The sequence below is a fragment of the Cavenderia fasciculata genome, assembly GCF_000203815.1.
Source record: "Cavenderia fasciculata unplaced genomic scaffold Scf_EU5ZYIE02H8LDV-5, whole genome shotgun sequence".
In the NCBI taxonomy this organism is placed as follows: domain Eukaryota; phylum Evosea; class Eumycetozoa; order Acytosteliales; family Cavenderiaceae; genus Cavenderia; species Cavenderia fasciculata.
Window position 1 is genome coordinate 1420008 of NW_004457639.1, and position 20477 is coordinate 1440484.

General features: G+C 29.2%; 8 protein-coding genes across 8 annotated transcripts; all 8 read right to left on the reverse strand.

Moving 5' to 3' along the window:
- Window positions 1-75: 75 nt before the first annotated feature.
- DFA_10405 (uncharacterized protein) lies at window positions 76-2869 on the reverse strand (the record flags this gene model as incomplete). The annotated part of the gene is made up of 5 exons (XM_004354253.1): window positions 76-1098; window positions 1171-1489; window positions 1562-2333; window positions 2430-2625; window positions 2705-2869. 5 exons carry the CDS (start codon window positions 2867-2869, stop codon window positions 76-78), a joined length of 2475 nt encoding a protein of 824 aa, XP_004354305.1.
- A 197-nt stretch (window positions 2870-3066) lies between these two features.
- DFA_10406 (uncharacterized protein) lies at window positions 3067-4793 on the reverse strand (the record flags this gene model as incomplete). Its single annotated transcript, XM_004354254.1, has 4 exons — window positions 3067-3442; window positions 3517-4282; window positions 4350-4557; window positions 4662-4793. The coding sequence occupies 4 exons, from the start codon at window positions 4791-4793 to the stop codon at window positions 3067-3069; spliced, it is 1482 nt and encodes a 493-aa protein (XP_004354306.1).
- Window positions 4794-5037: 244 nt separating this feature from the next.
- On the reverse strand, window positions 5038-8143 carry DFA_10407 (uncharacterized protein; the record flags this gene model as incomplete). Its single annotated transcript, XM_004354255.1, has 8 exons — window positions 5038-5484; window positions 5560-5964; window positions 5986-6156; window positions 6237-6558; window positions 6642-7362; window positions 7435-7630; window positions 7694-7950; window positions 8098-8143. The coding sequence occupies 8 exons, from the start codon at window positions 8141-8143 to the stop codon at window positions 5038-5040; spliced, it is 2565 nt and encodes an 854-aa protein (XP_004354307.1).
- A 148-nt stretch (window positions 8144-8291) lies between these two features.
- DFA_10408 (uncharacterized protein) lies at window positions 8292-10249 on the reverse strand (the record flags this gene model as incomplete). Its single annotated transcript, XM_004354256.1, has 6 exons — window positions 8292-8722; window positions 8782-9238; window positions 9286-9433; window positions 9500-9740; window positions 9791-10041; window positions 10068-10249. 6 exons carry the CDS (start codon window positions 10247-10249, stop codon window positions 8292-8294), a joined length of 1710 nt encoding a protein of 569 aa, XP_004354308.1.
- Window positions 10250-10680: 431 nt separating this feature from the next.
- Window positions 10681-11146, reverse strand: DFA_10409 (glycoprotein; the record flags this gene model as incomplete). The annotated part of the gene is made up of 3 exons (XM_004354257.1): window positions 10681-10902; window positions 10987-11018; window positions 11083-11146. 3 exons carry the CDS (start codon window positions 11144-11146, stop codon window positions 10681-10683), a joined length of 318 nt encoding a protein of 105 aa, XP_004354309.1.
- Window positions 11147-11391: 245 nt separating this feature from the next.
- Window positions 11392-15515, reverse strand: DFA_10410 (uncharacterized protein; the record flags this gene model as incomplete). The annotated part of the gene is made up of 7 exons (XM_004354258.1): window positions 11392-12428; window positions 12526-12804; window positions 12868-13413; window positions 13502-14032; window positions 14112-14629; window positions 14722-15230; window positions 15495-15515. 7 exons carry the CDS (start codon window positions 15513-15515, stop codon window positions 11392-11394), a joined length of 3441 nt encoding a protein of 1146 aa, XP_004354310.1.
- A 212-nt stretch (window positions 15516-15727) lies between these two features.
- DFA_10411 (uncharacterized protein) lies at window positions 15728-17483 on the reverse strand (the record flags this gene model as incomplete). The annotated part of the gene is made up of 7 exons (XM_004354259.1): window positions 15728-16311; window positions 16347-16371; window positions 16472-16618; window positions 16687-16915; window positions 17018-17188; window positions 17261-17353; window positions 17419-17483. 7 exons carry the CDS (start codon window positions 17481-17483, stop codon window positions 15728-15730), a joined length of 1314 nt encoding a protein of 437 aa, XP_004354311.1.
- Window positions 17484-17808: 325 nt separating this feature from the next.
- On the reverse strand, window positions 17809-20443 carry DFA_10412 (uncharacterized protein; the record flags this gene model as incomplete). Its single annotated transcript, XM_004354260.1, has 5 exons — window positions 17809-18876; window positions 18949-19171; window positions 19233-19935; window positions 19996-20152; window positions 20231-20443. 5 exons carry the CDS (start codon window positions 20441-20443, stop codon window positions 17809-17811), a joined length of 2364 nt encoding a protein of 787 aa, XP_004354312.1.
- Window positions 20444-20477: the final 34 nt, after the last annotated feature.

The following is a 20477-nucleotide window of genomic DNA, read 5'->3' on the forward strand; positions in this document are numbered from 1 at the left end:
GTAATTAAAGAAAAAAAAGACCGCCAAATTTGTCCTCAAGTAGAGACCATTCTTTTATTTATTTCTTGTTCATCATTAATTATCATTGAGTTTAGTCAAGAATAATAATGATTGTAAATGGTCATTATTTGTAATATTGGTCATTAGATATTTTTTGAAATGATTGGACCATATATTATTTGCTTGACAAGAGAATTGAATCGTTTTGAATAGTTTATGGAAATTGGTAATAGTGAAACCCATATCTGAAACATATACATTGTTTTTAATACCTTCCAACATTTTTTCAACATGGTATATTCCAATTTCTAAATAATAGTCAGTATCGTCATCATTGCCAAATGCTGTTGTTATTTGATGAATAAATTTAGAGTATTGTCTAAGTACAGAGAATTGTAAACGAGAACGAAGTTGGATGTGGACCATTGGAATTCCATTTTTAATCCAATCAATGATTTGTTTTTTTTGTTCAATGTTTGGTGAAATACCACCTACCCTCTGTACTTGTTCAATCCAACCATTGAATCCTTGTATTTTCCAGTTAGAGTCACCAGGATCACTGACAAATATATCAATTATATGTTGAAACAACTGATTGGATGCTGCTAGTTGTTGGTCAGTTTGACTGAATTGTAAGCATATTGTCAATAAACACATCATCAACTTTGTATGATTGGCGTCGTTGAAAACATCAATAGCACGAGGAATCAAATGATTCATGTATGAGTATACCTTGTCTGGGAATTTTTCGCATATTCGAACAAGTCTATCTATATCGCTGTATGAAATTAATTGAGTTATCATTACTTTCATGATTGCTGGAAGATAAATGACTGCATTCTTTCCAATTGATCCATCTAATATCCAACCCAACAGATAAGTAAAGATAAAGCTGTTCATCTTCATATTATGATGGGCAAAATTGGGTGGTTTGAATAACAATAACATTCTCATGGCCAATCTATTTAAATATTCTCTTTTGGTTTTTGCTGAACTTGTTTCTAAACTATTAAAATATTTGATGATATTGTTGGTTTCCATGACTCCATTCATTGTATCCAAGAAACCAATCATGAATGGTGCTAATCTTTCACTAACCTAAATAAATTGTTTGGAAAAAAAATATTAATATTAATATTTATATCAAGTTTGATTGATGTGTATATTTACTAAACATGTATTGTTTAGAACCAATTCTTTTGCATGATCAACAAGGTATTTATGATTAGATTGTAATGATTGTTCAAATACTTGATCAATCAAATCTTGACTAAAAACCTTTTTTTTGGTAACATTTATAAAATAACAAAGAGTATACAATGTAAGAGCATGTATTGGGTCTTGTTTGTGATTAATGATACATTGCCAACCTTCATTTATAATAAATGATGATGATTCTAAAACGTCTGGGTCTTGAGTGAGTTTAAAAATAAATACAAGTAACTCATAATGAACAAGTACATTGTCTTGTGTTTCGAATGAGAAAATTCTTTAAGAAATAAAAGAATGAGAATGTTAGAACATTCATAATTTAGTTTTAAAAATACTTATATTTACATACCGTTGAAGTATATTTGAATTTAATATTACTGATAATAATGAACCTATACCAGAATTGTAATTCATAGATAAAGCATCAATATAATTTAATACTTTAAGAACAATTAATTTATCTTTCCAAGTTGGTGGTGTTGTTGTAATGGAGAGAGATTCTTTGAGGTGATCCAAAATGATGGTGAATATTGTCTGATCGTTCAAATCAATACATTGAAGAAATCTAAATCTTTGTTGAGGTTCGTTACCCATCTTACGGAGTATAGAGAATTGTTTAAAACTATCCTTATCTTCTTCCAATTGAGACTGTTGTTGTGGAATAAAATACTCATCGTCGTATGCACTTTGAAACAAAATACCAATAGTTTGTTTGAAAAATACTTGAAACTCTTTGTTCTTCAATAGATGTGATAGAGATGAGAGACAATTATAAATACTATTTATAATATCTTGTTTGAGTTGTACTTGTTGTTGATTATCTCTAAATTGATAATGTTTAAATATTGTTATCAATATTAAAATATCTATTTCTTTGAGGGTTTTGATATCATCACCTTTATAATGTAGTCTCCAAATAGCTTCCAATGTTTCAAATACCAACTCTGACTGACATGGTTGCTTAATATTTGACAAAACAACCAATACAGAGTAAATCGTAGATGTTGATATTAACATATTAGTTCTTATGCCATTCTCATTGCTTTGGTGCTTCAAAACATTATTAAACCATTTAATAATACCAAATCTAAATATCTCTTCATCATTACTGTCTCTTTTATCTTTTTTGAATGATTGCAAAATGTTTTTGTGAATATTATATTTTTGTTACATATGTACGAGTATTCTTTTAATTCATTCCTTTCAATACTACTTACAACGATTAGTTAGTAACAACTCTATCAACTTTTTTAAATTTGAATTGTCTTTACAACCTTCAAAAGTATCAAGTAGTAATGATCTTATTTTAATCTTTGTTTCATTTGTTAAACCATCTACAACACAGTCTTGATTCATCTTGTTGTAATCATTCTTATCTCTCACTGCAAGATATTTACACAATCGACGAAGGGTCTAATTATAAGATTCTGTATTAATAATTGATGATGATGATGATGATCATTATGATTTAATACTCTAAATGAATACATACAATAGAAATAGATTCTTTGTCATCAAAAGTATTATCGCATAACTTGTGTACCAAGTCTAATATATCTTGCTCACTTGTTTCTGTAATAGATTGAATGTTGTTGTTGTTACTGTTATTGTTGGTTGTTTCAACCTCTTTACTTGATGATTTGCATTCTCTTTTCATTTCGAGATTATATAAAAGAGTTACTTATTATCTTTAAGATATTGTGTAAAATGATTAGAACTGATAGTTAGTGCAATTGGTTTCTCTTTCCAACCAGATGTTTCATTTAAAAATACTTTGAGGTATTTTGAAATGATGTCAGGTATATATAGCCCAGAATTCAAATTAACTGCAAGAAAATAAAACCTAGATTTTATTTATTTAATCATTTGTCTTTCTTGACATAGGAGGTGTGAATGTTCAAGAATCAATGTTTGTGCATGATCAACAAGGTATTTATGATTAGATTTTAATGATTTTTCAAATACCAGATCAATCAAATCTTGATTCAATACTTTGTTTCCAGTATCTTTGATGAAATTACAAAGATGATACAATGAACTAGGATGTATTGGGTCTTGTTTAAAGTTGATGATACTCTCCCAACCCTCATTTATAATAGATTTAAATGAATGGTTGCAAGAGTGCAAATTGAATCTTTTAAGGAGTCTAAGCAATTCATAATGAACAATTACATGATCTTGTTCTTGTGGAATGTTGAATGTATTTTTTTCTGGATAGAAAAATGTTATTCTTTACATAAAAAAAATATAATATTATTGTTAGAATGATCCTGTCAAAAAATGATAATTTATAAATATACATACAACTGTTGGAGTAGAATGGAATCATCTGATAATATAGATAACAATGGATCATTTATACCAAAATATTTATAAAAAGAACCAATATAATTTAATACTCCAAGTACAATTAATTTCTCTTTCCAAGTTGGGAATGCACTCAAAGATACTTTGAGGAAATCCAAAATGATGGTATATATTATTTGATGGTCATTCAAATTAATGTATGCAAGAAACATGAATCTTGGTTTTGGTTTTTTAATTGATTGATCGTATTGACTGGTATTCCAATCAACCAAGTATTGATCATAATCTATTTCATATTGTTGTGGAATAAAATAATCATCATAATATGCATTTTGAAATAGATTAACAATGCTTTGTTTGAAAAATACTTGAAACTCTTTGTTTTTCCATAAATCTGATTTAGGGTCAAGATAATTATAAATACTATTTGTAATATCTTGTTTGAGTGATGAATATGGCTCATGATATCCTATATATTCATAATGTTTAAAGATTGACAAGAACATTGTGATATCTCTTTCTGTTTGAATGTTGGTTTTATAATGTAGTCTCCAAATACTGCCCAAAGTTTCATATACCAATCGTGAGTAGGATTGATTTTTAGTCTTTGACAATGCAACCAATACAGATTCAATGGTTGATGTTGATATTAACTGATTGTATCTTTTACCAAAATTCTCATTGTCATGGTGCTTTAAAATAGTTTGATACCATTTAATGATACCAAATCGAAATATCTCTTCATCTTTACTGTCTCGTTTGTCTTGATTGATAAAAGTATTATAATAAATCAGTTTAAATGTTCTTTATAATTTATCATCGATACTTACAACGATTAGTTAGTAACAACTCTACCACATTTTTTAAATTTGAATAGGGATCTTTACAACCTTCGAAAGTATCAAGTAGTAATGATCTTATTTCAAGCTTTGCTTCATTTGTTAAACCATCTAATATACAGTCTTGATTTATCTTCTTGCTATCATTCTCATGCTCATCTCTGACTGCAAGATATTTGAACAATGGATGAAAGTCATTCTAAACAACAGAGAAGATAATTATAAATTAAAAGGAAATGATGAAGAGATGACTAAACATGTATGATCATACAATGTTAATACAACAAAGTATAGAATACATACTTTGTTATCTACAACAGTATCGTCATTATCGCATAGCTTGTGCACCAAGTTTAATACATCTTGTTCACTTGATTGTTGCTTTGGTTCTTCTGATTGATTGTTGTTGTTGGTAATATCATTTAAACCTATCATCTTCACCAATTATTATTGTTGTTGTTGTCTACGACTCGTATTCTATTCTCTTTTATTCATGATAGTGTGTTCATTAAATAGTAGTAGTGAATGAACAAGGATTCCGATTATTTTCTATTTTTAGGTAAACTTGCAAACCAAATGCAATTTATCAAAATTGAAACAAGATGCCTATTTTCCATCATGATATTGTGTAGGGGCTATTAAAAGATTACGAAAAAAAAAAAATGGTGTATTAATTCATTTATTTGTTTATTTTTAGTTGAGTCAAGAATAATAATGATTGTAAAGTATCTGGATTTGTAATATTTGCCATTAGATATTTGTTGAAATGATTGGACCATATATTATTTGCTTGACATGAGAATTGAGTTGATTGGAGCAATTGATGGAAATAGGATATACTTGAAACCAACTCTGAAATATATGCATTGTTGTTTTTAATGTTGTCCAACATTTGTTCGACATGATAGATTCCAATTTCTAAATATTGGTCACAATCATTTTGATCATAATCAAATGATGTTGTTGTTGTTTTTTTTAATTGATAAATCAAATCAGAGTAATTTTGAAGTGTTCCAAATTGTCGAGGATCGAGTTGTTGTCTGATCATGTTGTGGATCATTTGAATTCCATGTTGTGGAGGTGATCGATCACTACGATTGTTTCTACTATACTTGAGGAGTTGATCCTGAACAATGATAATCCCATTTTTAATGCAATCGATGATTTGTGTTTTTTGTGCCAAGTTTGGTGAAATACCTACCTTTTGTTTTGCATGTTTAATCAAACGTTTGACTGATTTAATTTTACGATCGCTATTTTCGCCATGTTCAATCGTAAATAAATCTAGTAGCTGTTGAAACAACTGATTGGTCTTTGATTGTTGCTGTTTTTGATCTGTTTGTCGGAATTGAGAGTGTATTGAAAATAAACATATTAACAATTTTGCTCTATCTTGAGTGTTTTCATTGTTGTATAATTTAATGGCCCAAGGAATCAAACGATCTACATATGGATATATTTTATCTGCAAATTGATTACACAATCGATACATTCGGTCTTTATCGTAGTCGTCTATTGGTTTGGTTGTTATGACCTTTATGATTGCTGGTAGATAAATGTTGGCGTTTTTACCAATTGATCCATCTAATACCCAATTCATTAGGTACTTATAGATAAAGTTATTTACCACCTCTACCAATGCAGGTGGTTTGGATAACAATATAGTAGTCAACCTTGTTTTTGTTGTGGTACTTGTATGCAAACTTTCAAAATATCCGATAATACTGTTGATTTCCGATTCACCCAGACAAAGGGTATCCAAGAAACCAAAAAAGATTGGTGCTAATCGTTCACTAACCTAATAATAAAATTAAAAATTAAAATATGAATATGTATATTTATCTAAAGTCTGATTGATGTGTGAGTAGGTGTACATACCAAGTGTGGATTTTTTAGTAACAATGTTTGTGAATGTTTGACAAGGAATGGATTTTGATCAGATATCAATGATATTTCAAATACTTGATCAATCAAATCTTGATTCAATACTCTATAGTTTGTATCTGATAGATAAGCACAAAGATTATACAATATACGAGGATGTACAGGATCTTTTTGTTTGTTATTGAAGATACTCTTCCAAATCTTGTTTACGATCCTACGAAATGATGATATATATTGATATGAGGAATCAGATATTCGTGAAAGAATCCTAAGAAACTCGTATTGTAAAAGTACATTGTCTTGGTCTTCTTCATCACTTGAAAAAATAATTCTTTACCAAAAAAATTATAATATATTAGCAAATGATGATAAAAATAATAATAATAATATATTGCATACCTTTCAAGGAGATTTGAATTCAAAAATGGACTATTCTTTTCATATTGAGAAGAAACAAGATTTAATACACCAAGTACAATTAATTTCTCTTTCCAAGTTGGTGGTGTTGGAGTTTCATTTAATAATTCTTTGAGGTAATCTAAAATGATGGTACATATTGTATGATTGGTCAATTTAGTACGTTTAAGAAATTCAAATCTTGATTTTCGTCTAATCTGATGGCGCTGTTCGTATTGATCTTTTCCATAGTTCCAATCAACTATGAAGCGATCATAATCTTGCTCCATTTGTTGTGGAATAAAATAATCACCATCGTATGCACTTTGAAATAGAATACCAATGGTTTGTTTGAAAAATAATTGAAACTCTTTGTTTTCCAATAGATGTGATTGATCCATCATATGTTTATAAATACTATTTGTAATATCTTGTTTGAGTTGTACTTGTTGTTCATTATCTTTAAATTGATAATGTTTAAAGATTGACAAGAACATTAAAATCTCTCTTTCTCCCAAATATGCACTTTTAAAAAGTAGATTATAAATAGTATCCAATGTTTCAAATACCAACGTTGAATGACAAGGTTGTTTAATCTTTGATAGTGCAACCAATACAGAGTCAATAATAGATGTTGATATCAACTTGTTTGATTTTGTAATACTATTAAACCATTTAATAATACCAAATCTAAATATCTCTTCATCTTTACTGTCTTGTTTGTCTTGGTTGAAATAAAAGGTGTGATTAGTTCATGTGTTAATATCATGTTCATTTCTTTTCATTCAATACTTACAACCATTTGTTAACAGCAACTCTATCACCTTTTTTAATTTTGTTAATGGGACTTGTTGCTTTTCAAAAGTATCAAGTATCAATGATCGTATTTCAATCTTTGTTTCATTGCTTAAAAAGGGGAGTAGGCAGCTTTGATTCACCATCTTGTTATTATAACCTTTTCTGACTGCAAAATACTGTATCAATAGAGTAGACTAATTAAACAAGCAGATGATGATATTAATAATTGAGGAATATTACGTTATATTAATACATACACTATTAACTTTTATGTTTGTACACAGCTTGTGTACCAAATCTAATATATCTTGATCATTTGGTTTCTTTGATTCATCTGTAGTAACCAAATCAAAAACACTATTATTTGTTGTTGATATGTTGTTGTTGTTGAAAGGATTGGGAAGAGAAATGACTTGATGATCAATAGTAGCTGTATCCTTGTCGTCTTCATCACCATCATTTAAACAGAGTGTTGATATACTCATCTTTGTATTATTGTCATTAGGCATTCTTGCTTCATTATAAAATAGGAATGATAGAGTAGTTTGTATGGGACCAAGGTTAGGTTTCAATTTTTTTTAATTTTTTTTAATTTTTTTCAAACACAATTATTTATTTATTAATATATTTTTTTTTGTTTAAAGAGATGAATAAGATGTACCATCAACATAACGATCATTTGAATCTACAAGGACCAATTCGGGCATTGATGCAACGACAATAAAACGATTACCTCTGTTTGGGTTTTGGAGACCGTAGAAAAGACCATCCCATTGTCCATTACCGCAATCATTAGCATTGTTTGAATAGAGGCTTGGAATATACGGTGGGTCAACCGTGCTATTTTAATTTATTTTAATTATTAATATTGTCTCTTGTGTTGCTCTCTTCTCTTTGGTTATAATCATTATAATAGTTTATTAAAAAAAATAAATAAATTGCGATTGTAGTGGTACGATAGACAACTGAATTTTCACCTGGGTTTTCTTCATTTCTTCCTGGTGGAGCTAATTGAAGGTATCTCATGGTTGGATAATCATTGGCTCCATTGGTACCATCAAGACAACCAAATATAGTTCTAGTAGATACAGATGAAATACTTGCATAGACACATGCACCTTTAGAGTTGACCTGCAGTCCAACATTAAAGTATCCAATTGGTATTTGAACAGATTGACTCCATTGAGTGATTGTGGTAGAAACTACAAGTGATTTAGGATTACCTGATGAATAGGTAATAGTAACTATTGATTGATTTAATTGAGAGACATAAAGATAGTCTCTTCCTTTGTAATAAACTCATTAGGTTTGAGTTCAAAGTGATTAGTGGTATCAAGATAACTACCTGGGATGAGTGAAATACTGTTGGATAGAGATTCACCAAATCTACCCCATACCATCTTTCCAGCAGGGTTGGTAATGACAACACCCCACTTTCTACCATACGCACCTGCTTGGAGTAGGCTGATCATAGTTCCACCAAGACCATGAGTATAGGTACAATAGGTACCAGTGGTTTGACCGATTTGATAAATACAGAAATTACCATCAGATTGAATGGTAGCTTTAAAAGGTCCATTGACTCCGTCAAGTTTTGGGGTTGATTCCCATACCTTTGAATAATCAACCAATAACTTTAGACTGCCTGAAAAGATCTTCAATCCAACACTAACACTTGTTCCACTAGCCGTTAAACTAATTCCATCATGTCCATTGATATTGGATGAATAAATAGTAGATGGACCAAATATTTCATTTGCATCCATTACACCACCAAGTACAAATCCGCTTGATTTATCGGTCTATTTAGTGTAGGGTCTTGGCATCCAATTGGAGAAGCATTACAAACACTAAAATACATACGATAGTTGTTATTGTCTGTATCATAGGTTGATCCCAATGATATATTGTATAAAGATGATGATAAAGGTGATAGATCATAATGATATCCATTTGAATCTGTATAAATACATTTGGCCGAAAGACCCGATGAAGTACTTTTAATATCATAAATTGATTATTTCCAATACCCGGATAATTAAATGTTGATACCTTTATATTACTATTGGCAGTAGTTGAAAGCAGCAGTGGTATAACTTTCAGAGACTATTAATTTGGTTAGAGTATTGGTAAGTGATCTACCAAACTGATTTTGAATAAATCTCCTAACTTGTTCACCATTTGTTTGGTCACATGTTTTTTGTGATGGTTTGGTTCCTGTACTGCTAGCTGACAAACAAAGATTGTTTGCATTATTTTGGAGTAGTTTAAAAACAATGTCATCAGGACCAGAAATAACAACATCTGATTGAACAAAATATGCAATACTGTACCATGCAATACCTTGATTTAACCTGGAATAAATGATTCCGATGACATTACAACAGCCGAACCAACAGTTGACAATTGATAATAAATGGGTGCTCGCTCAGCTGCAGGAGATGTATAGACATTGAATACTGGATAATCATAAATAAAACCATCACCAAGATCCATATTCTCCTTTCCAATAATATACTTGAAAGCTATCTTTCCATCAAATGTTTTGTAGCTATATTGATGGACTGTTACTGTCAAAGTATCGGAAGAGTTGTAAGTGAATGCACTAAATATTGACCTTGCATGACCCACCCTGATGGTAATTCAAGGTTATTGTGAATACTATACATGCACGACGTGCCCATCATAGAGGTAGTATCAAGGTAACGATATACAATGACTGGTACCTTTGGCTTTGATAAGAGTGGAATGGTAGAGAAGAGGTAGAGCATGGTACTAGCAGATTGACTTGCCGATGTATTATATGTATCCATAAATCTTGTAAACCCAGGAGAGCATCACCACATGGCATGAGGCCGACCCAATTAACTCCTCTTGTAGTATGTGTTTGGGTGATGTACATGTACGTATTTCATTTTGACAAACACATGGCATTGTATTCGTGCATCAAACTTTATAATATACTAATTATAAACAAAAAGAATGAATTGATAAATGATGGCTGATATTGACCTTAAAGAAAAAAGGTAACAACTTCAAGTTGAAGAGAGTACTTTGAAACTAAAAGTTCGTGTTTCTTTTTATTTTTTTTAATTTTTCCCAAAGTGTAGCTTGAATTTACCCTTTATCTTTTTTTTTCTGTAGATTGTACCACTATTTATCTTTTAATTCAACATTTTCCCTATGACAATGTAAAGTAAACAGATATTATAATAATAATATTAGATAATTAATGTTATTCCAACTAATTAGTTGGTAATGCAACAGTTGGAATCTCATTCAAGTAAAGAGAAAAATCAATGATTCCATCATCTGAATCTGTTCTTGACCCTCCTCTGGCACTTGGGATTGGATAAATTTGACCATCTCTTGTGACTGAAATTGATGCTATTGCCAATCGATCATCATTCCATAGGTTTAATCCTTCAGTTTTATAACCTCCCAAGAATCTAATAAAAAAAGGTGGCTTTTTTTAAAATAATAATAAATAATATTTTAATTAGTATAATTAATTAATCTAATGTTAGATTAATTTGATTGAACAACATACAGGAGTAATACGAGGTGCTGGGAAAATGGTTGCTTCAAAAAATAATAATTAATAGTTAATAAAACATTATTACCTAAATAAATATCTTGTACCTACCATCACCAGTGATTCTGCCTTCACCTTGTTCAGTTTGAATTACCATAGTTGTATGTTTCGACATTTTATCAATTGATTGCTTATTTGATATCTAATACTAAAATGAAATGGTTAGTTGGATGAACCAAGACTTCATGGTATACCATATCAATCACAATATTAAATAATATTAATTATGAACTTATACTAATTATAATTTATAATTTCAGTGTAAGAAACTTGTAATGTTTTTAGAAAATTCTTTGAAAGAAAAAAAAGAATCGCCCAATGATGGTGCGTGATATCAAAGTTTTGTTTAAGAGACTTTTATTATAATGCCATTGTCGATAACTTTTTTAATTTTTTATCATAAATCTTTTTAGTTTTTGCTTTTTGGTAAAAGATGACTGCTCCTGCGCCGAGGGCCAATGCCCCAATTCCACCAACAACAGCACCAACAATAATCTTCCAAGTGTTGGATTCGTTGGTACAAGAGTCAGTACCACCATCAGTATTGATGAGAAGGTCGAATTGAGGATCGAGAGTTGCAAGTGAGTTAAAGTTGGGTATGAGAGTGATGATACTGAGTAATTGTTTTTGCTGATCATTTTGATATTGTTGTACTTTATATGATATCTTTCTTGGTATATCATCTAATAATGCACGATTGATTAGTTTACCAACAACAACTTGATCTTGCCCAACAAACACTGATGTGAATTCTGTTGCATTGGTGACAATATTATTGTTGAAATCTACATCTGTAGATCCACATCCACCATCAACTTGTGGTTGAGTTATATTTGTTATTAATTGTAATGTGTTTAATCTATTATTAAAGTTCCATCCTCCAATATCAATTGTATATTTAATTGATCCAACATCCAAATAAAATAATTGATTTGCAAATGTTATTGGAATCTTTGAATTATTATTATTATTATTTTCTTGTCCTTGTTTATATTGTAAAAATGTAATATTAATTGATTGGAAATTGGTGTTGTTGTTGACAGTTGAATAAATCCAATTATTTTGAATGAATGATTGATTATTTGTTGTAGTTGTATTTGATTGTGTCCAATTTAATGTTGTCAAGTCTAGAGTCTTTATAATTTGATCATCCAAATCAACTTCTCTAATTTCAGAGATTACAAAATCATAAAATATATTCTTATTACTGATTACTATCTCTGGTGTGTTTGGATTTGGATTTACATTTCCACTATTACCACCTTGATCTGTTGTTTGTGTTTCACAATATATACCAATTCTATTCTTGTCACATAAACATGTACCATTTATACATTGACCATATCCACTACAATCAATTGTACTATTGGGATCTTGACATGTTACATTATTTGGATCTAAATTGATTAATAAAAAAAGAAATATAATTACTAATTAATTAATCATTACCTCGATCGATTATTAAATTATTATTATTATTTTTTTTTGACATACAAGTTAAAGTTTGAATAGATCTTGTTTCAACTATAGAATCAAATTGAAAAGATGATAATGTAATATCAAATGAATATAAGGTATTTGAAGTTAATTTTGTGATGGTACAGGTGTCCAGTGAATCTTGACAAATAGTGGTTGGTTTCACACTAGGATTATTATTTTGGAGATACATTGATACTTTGTATCGTACAGAATCAGGTATTCCTCCATGACTACCCCATGACAAACTAACATTTTCATGACCACTGGTAATATTCACAAAATCAAATACTGGAACTATAAATAAAAAACAATTAATATACCTCTTTTTAATTCCTTTTTTTATACAAAGTTACGTACAATTATAAATATCAAAACCAAATGAAGCGGTATATTCATCAGTTTGTTGTGTGGCTTTAATGTTTAGAAAAAATGTACCACTTGGTGTAGTGAGGTTGGGTGCTATAAACATGTTGCCAGCCCATATTATGCCATACGGGAAGGTTGGTGATACTGGTTCATATGTAATTGGAAAATTTGGTGATCCTCCCAATACACTAGGGATGATTTGTAAATAGGTGGTATTATCAACAGAGTTTACTTTTTGGGTTTGAAGGACAGTTATATGATAAATTGTTGGATAAGTGGTAACGGTGAATGATAAAGTATTGGACAAACGACGAGAAGATTCCTCAAGAATAGAGACAGTAAAGGAATTTGTTGTACCTGGAACGAGACTAGACATAAAAATGGGACCAGTTGTACCAGATCCAACTGAATAAATGGAAGAATTGGGATTTCTAATGATTACTTGGAATTGTGATGACTTTATATTTAAAGCATCACAATAAAACTTGGCAGTTGTGGTTCCAATTTCACCAATTGTTATATTACCAATTATAATATCTAAAAAAATAAAATAATAATTAATATCTGTCTTTTTTTTTTGTTTAATAATATGATTATTATTATTATTATTATTATTATTATTTACCTCCAAACCAAGTATGATTTTGTATTAATTGATATTGATTACCATCATTAAAAGCAGTAACAATAAAAGTATAATTTGTTGGAACAGAAGACACTTGTTGGAAAGATATGTACTGGTCATTTGTTATTTGTGTAACGGTATTCATGTTATTCTGGTCGATTCTAGTAACATTAATGTTTGTTAAACCAAAACCACCATTCCAGGTAAACTTGAGGTTTATCGAATTGAACGCAGGTTCAATGGTAAAATTAAAATTACTAAATGGTTGAGCAAGAGGAACCGTCCTGGATAACATATCGGATAATCCATTGTTGGTCACTGTTACCGTAACGTTGACGATGGTACTATTGGGAAGACCATTTAAATAACAAGAGGTGGTACTTGCACAATTTGTATATTCAGTAAATGTTGATGCATAATAAGCAATTACTTTATAAACATTTGCACCTGAAAATCCTCCTGTTGATCCATAAGTAATATTCATTGTATTTATATAAACATTTGTAGGTGAAATAAAAGTCATTTGTGGATCTTATTTAAATAAATAAAATAGAAAAATATTAATAACACATTAAATAAATTATTATTATTATTAGATTTATAAACTTACATTCAGGAAGATTAAAAGTAGTTGTTGAAATTGGAGCCACAATACTATTTAATAAATAATCATAACCATCTTGATAAAAGTTTAATCTACCTGAAAACCCAGTTGGTATATTGGTAAAAGTCATATTTTGTGATATTTGGTAAGAGTAACCTGGGTTATAAACAGATTGACTTGCACCTGTATCCAACTGGACACTGGCAAAGATATTGGTTTTTTGGTTATACCCAAAATCAACATTTAGAACGGAAATGGCATTGTACGATAATACATTGACGAATCCATCTATCCTAACCACCGATGAAGTCTTGAATGCAGAGTGAATATTATAAGCATTGGTTGAGCATTCACTGTAAAATTTAGTTGGAAGTCCAATACAATTGGGGGTATCGTTGAGTATATCAATCGATTGAGAATCACCACCCTCCCCCATTAAAATATTTCCACTATAATCATTATATGTACAAACATCCAATGCAAGTATAGTTCTCGAACGATAATATCTATTTTGTCCACATGTTCTAAAGAAAAAAAAAAAAAAAAAAAATGTAAATAAATATTAAAGCGTATCGCTGTTGTTGTTTGTAATACCTCAGCTGTTTGGTATACATACACAGCCAAAGGTGTTTTTTCATAATATAAATAGTTTACTGCACTTTCAGTAGGAGGTGATTGTGGTGGACCAGCTTTAAAGACTAGATATCTATCGGTAACCATGGCTGGGAGTGGTTGGCATGTTGGGCCCAATGCTATGAGGGTATCGAGTACCAAGGATGGCAATGTACAATCTACAGAGTTGTATATTAGGTAGTGAATGTCGGTTGGAACTGATTGATCATACATAATCTTTACACTCTTTGTTGCATAAACATAACATTGTCCAGGTACAAATGATACAATCTTGTCTGGTCTAAAAGATGGTGTACCTCCGTTACTACAATCAGACATTCCATAAACCATCATATTGACAGATAACTGTGTCACTTCACTGATTGTTTCTGTAAATGTTTGTGATTTAACTACATTATTATTATTACTACTAATACAAAGTATTACTACTAAAAATATTAAAATTAAATTATTAGTCATAACTTTGGTTAAGTTAATGACGACTGTGGTATACTGATTTTAAAAAGTAAATAGAAAAATAACAAAAAAAAAAAAGAGATGATTATAGTTTTAATAATAATTGATAAACTTAGTAGGGTAGTATGTTCAATACTATGTTGTAGAAAGCTTTTGTTGGTTTCAAAAAAAAAAAAAAAAGAGATGGTCATTATTATTATTATTATTATTATCTCGCCCGATCAACATAAATATCTTGATGGATAGATATTTTCATTTTTGACCAAATATTTGAAATATCTAATAATGATTTATACATACATACTTCTTGTTGGTCACCATTTACATTAACATAAATTATCTACATTCACATTCTAAAATTATTTTAACATTCTAACAATAACGATCGCAATATAGATACTAATGTATGATTATTTATTTAGAAATTTATAAAAGTTGGATTTTTTTTTATTTTTTATTTTTTTTAATTAATTATATTTATGCCTACAAAAGTAGCTTGGCTTGTTTTTTTATACTTTATCTTTTCTATCTATCTAGAATGTGCCTATATAACCCATGTTAAGGTTTGGTTCCCAATCTGGTTGTTCAAATTCATCATTATCAGCAGGTAGTGGGGGGATGTTGGTCAATGGTTTTTTGTCCGCTTTATCGTGAACGATAAATTCAACAAACAATACTCTTTCTTTAAAATTTTTGCCTACCATCAAACTGTAGCCACTGAAGTCAAGTGTAAACTTGTCAACGTACATCAATTGACTCCAAGCAAATCCACTGGTTGAATATTCAGAATCCACAACTACTCCAAACTTATCACAAATAGTTCTATTCATTTTTGGTTGACCCTCCCATTGACTGGGTTCTCTGGGGAGATGACATTGCATGGTTGTTTTGGCCAAAGGAGTGGCAGTCAATACACGAACTTGCACCTTTCTCTTGCCACCTTTGGTGGTGACTGGAAGATTGGTTCCTGGAGTTGGATAGAGACCGTAGCATCCAGATACTGGTTCGATACTTGGTGGGAAATTTCGTCTACCTTCCATGTAATCTTGTTTCTGACCTGGGTAGAAATAGGCAGCATCGACACGATAGATGTAGGCGTGTTCGAGGTCTGGAAGTTCTAGTGGGTGTCATGTAAACGTTCTATTTTCAAACGAGGTGTCAACAGGTCTCTTTTGTTCTGGATGAATTAAAAGCTTGACTGGGTACCACCATGCATCATTCTTTAACAATAGGTGCCCGTTTTGATAGAATTCCTTGATTTCATCAGGGTTACTTACCTCTCTGGCACCAGCTGCAATATCGGTAATACCTTTTAGTACAGTAATATGCATTCTTTCTCTCAATGACTTGACCTCGCCTCCATTTTTATTGCCAGCCTTTCCACTGATAAAGTATTCATCAACTTCTAATTGATACCACCATGTCTAAATTAAAAAAAGATTAAAATATTTTTCTTTTTTGTTTTTTTTTTAATTTATATTTAAATACATACATTTAATACATTCATTACAGAGATGTACATGAATAAAGTATCTTGATAAATTTTGATAGTATCCTTACGGAAACCTTTAGATCCACAGAAATGGATAATAGTCTTAAGTTGTACTCTTTGAAGTTCCAATACGTCTCTGACATAGGTTTTAAGTGTAGGGTTTGCCTTTCCATCTTCACCTAAACGATGTTTGAGTGTATTGATCTTGTCTTGAAGGATAGGTACCGAACTCACCATTCCATTAAAGAAAGCTTCTCATATCTTTTTCCATCTAAATTTTTTAAAAAATATCAAATTAATATTGATTGATAAATAATATTACAATACTTACGTTTTAACTTCACTTTCTTGGATCTTTGAATCCATTATACCAATCATTTCAGTTTTAAATTCCTCCAATTTCTTGTCCAATTCTTCTTGAGTGACTGCTTTCTTTGGATCAGCAGGCCAAAACAATGAGAATACACTTGCTAAAATTGGACCTACACCAGGAACACATTCACTAATAATATAGAAAAAATAGTGATTAATATCATTTAACAAATAAAATATATTTATATATTTAGACACATACAGAGCAGTAGTAATACATGATCCAATAAATTCAGGATCAGTCAAAGTCTCTTCCAATACACCAAGTGGATCTTGAACAAAGTTAACAACGATACTAACATCAATCACAGCAAGAGGGTTCTCTTTTAATTGTTTACCAAACTCCTCTGTTTTTCTTGCATTTTGTCTTTGGTACTGTCACCGAAAGCTTTTGCCATCTTTCCAAATTTACTAACTTTTGGCATGATTAAATCTTTTAATTTTAAAAAAATTTAATAATAATATATACAAAAACCGGTCAGATACCACTTTTGGCGCCAATTGGTTGAACAAATTAACTAATTTACAAATACAGCAGCAACAACAACTCTAACAACAACGACCACAACTTGAAATACAAAAAGTTTTTAACAATTTCCTCTACCTGCAACTCTTATTGAAATAAATGTATTTTAATTGGCCATATGCAAGTAGATTATTTTTTTTAAAAGGGTTGAGATTCATTTACCTTTATGTTAATTAATTGGTTTGATTTACAATTGTAAGTATTAAACTTCAAGTAGATTAATTTTATTTATCTAATAATAATAATTCCAAAGTATTATGATTAATGATGTTACTCTTTATCTTTTTAGTGAATACATCTATGGATAACTCTTTTTTGTCAAACAATGGATAGAGTATTCTAAAAAAGTCGGTAAGTTGAGCAACCAACATTTGTGTACTTGTCTTTGAATTCAAGATGATTGCATCCAACATCATTTCAACATAGATTGTTGTTATTATTTCAATATAATTTAAATAGTTGTAGGTGTTGGTTGTTGCTATTATTATTTGATCTATTAAATAATAATGACCTTGAACTAATTGATCAAGATTAAATATTGGGGTATCTGCTGCTGGTGTTGTTGAATCTTTTAGATTTAATATTTGTTGATGAGTATTGACTATTCCATTTTTAATCCATCCAATCATTTGTATTATTTGATTATCTAGAAACAATACACCCAAACCATTCATCTGACTAATAAATCGTATGACTAGTGCATTTTGTATATTATCATCAGAGGTACCTTTTAAAATATAATCTAATAAAATTTGTAAATGAATTGATGATGACTTTTTTTGATATTTTTTACTACTACAAATTGTAAATAAACAAAATAACAAGTGTCCATCATATCTATGTTCACCTTTTGATGGTTGTCCATTAAAGATATACTCTGATATATTGTTTTGATGTAATTCAATAGATAGAGGAATCAATCGATTCATATATGAATACAATTTATCTGGAAACTGTTTACATAATCTTAGGATTGTATTTTCAATTGACGCATCTCTTGATCTTTGTGCTATTATTCTTTTCATGATGAATGGTAAATAAATGATTACGTCCTTTCCAATGTATCCATCAAATATCCAATCTAAAAGATATGAAAATATAAATCTATCAACCATTTGTTTATCACCACACATTGATGTAAATAATATTCTATTGATAATAATATTTAAATATTTTCTTCTATTGTTATTTATCATTACAATACCATCAAAAAAATTAATCACTTTGAAAATATTTTCTTTTTCTGATTTGAATATTAATGATATAATAAATGGATCCAATTTTGTTGTTACCTAAATATAAAAGAAAATTAAAATTAATAAAATAATATATTTATATAAATATTGTTTTGGTTATATAGTTACAATTGAATCAATTTTTGAACCTCTTGGATGTTTATAAGATGAAATGGAACTGAAAAAAAAAGATTCAACTTGTTTGATAAGATGTGGATGATTTGATTTAAATGATTTTTCAAATGCTCTATCAATTACATCTTGATAAAATGATTGGTTCCCAATATCTCTAATACCTTTAGAATTTGCCATCTTTACAAGAAATATTATTAACTCATATTGAACTAGTAAACTTTTTAAAAAACAAATATAAATTAATATAAATTATTGATTGATTGATATTATTTACATACTTTTGATCATCTATTAATGGATAAATGATTGAATCTAAAATAAATTGTTTTGGTAATAATTTGTTTGTAAATGTATATTCTTTTAATTCTAAAAGATTTAATATTCCAAGTACAATTAATTTCTCTTTCCAACTTGTTGAATTTAAAAATATTTGACAATATTCAAAAATAATAGTATAAAGTATTTCATGATCCTTTAAACTAATTGATTTTAGAAATTGAAATATTGGTTTTGGTTTTTGATTTGATTTATAGTAGTGTTGATCAATATTATAATTATCTTGTTGTTGTTGTGGAATAAAATAATCGTCATTATATGCATGTTGAAATAGAATACTAATGGTTTGTTTGAAAAATGATTTAATATCCTTGTTTTTCCATAATTCTGATTTTGGTAAAAGATTATTATAAATATTATTTGTAATCTCTTGTTTTAGTTGTTGTTCATTAAATTGATAATGTTTAAAGATTGAAAAGAACATTAAAATATCTTTTTCTCCCAATGATCTATTTTTATAATATAGTCTCCAAATAATATCCAATACTGAATGACATGGTTGTTTAACTTTTGACAATGCAAATAATAAAGATTCAATGATTGATTGTTGTTGGCATATATTATTATTATTATTATTATTTCTATTATTAAACCATTTAATGATACCAATTCTAAATATTTCTTCATCATTACGACCACTATCATCTAATTTAAAAATCAATATTAATCATTTCATTTCATTTCTATTTCTATTTCATTACATACAATGATTAACCAATAATAGACAAACCAACCTTAAATTTCTTTCAAAAGTATCAAGTATCATTGATCTTATTGCAATCTTTGTTTCATTTGTTAAATCATCTAATATACAATCTTGGCTTCTTGTCAATAGACAATCATTTATTAATTGTAAACATATCTAAAAAACATAGACAAGATAGATAGAGATAACATTAATGAATCAAAAAGATTAAATAAATTGTCTTTTAAGACATACCTCTCTAATCCAATTGTTGTTGTTGTTGTTGTTGTTTACATTTAATTGACAAACCATATAAACATATTTTAATATATCAATCTTTGGATGTTGTGATAGTTGTATCTTTAATCTTGTATTATTATTGTTGTTATTGTTGCTAAAAATGAAATTAGTACCAATCTCTGTTTGTATTTGTTCAACCCTTTCAAGAAACTCTTTTGTTGTTGTCATCTTTTGTTTGTTATTAATATTTAAACTAAAAAAA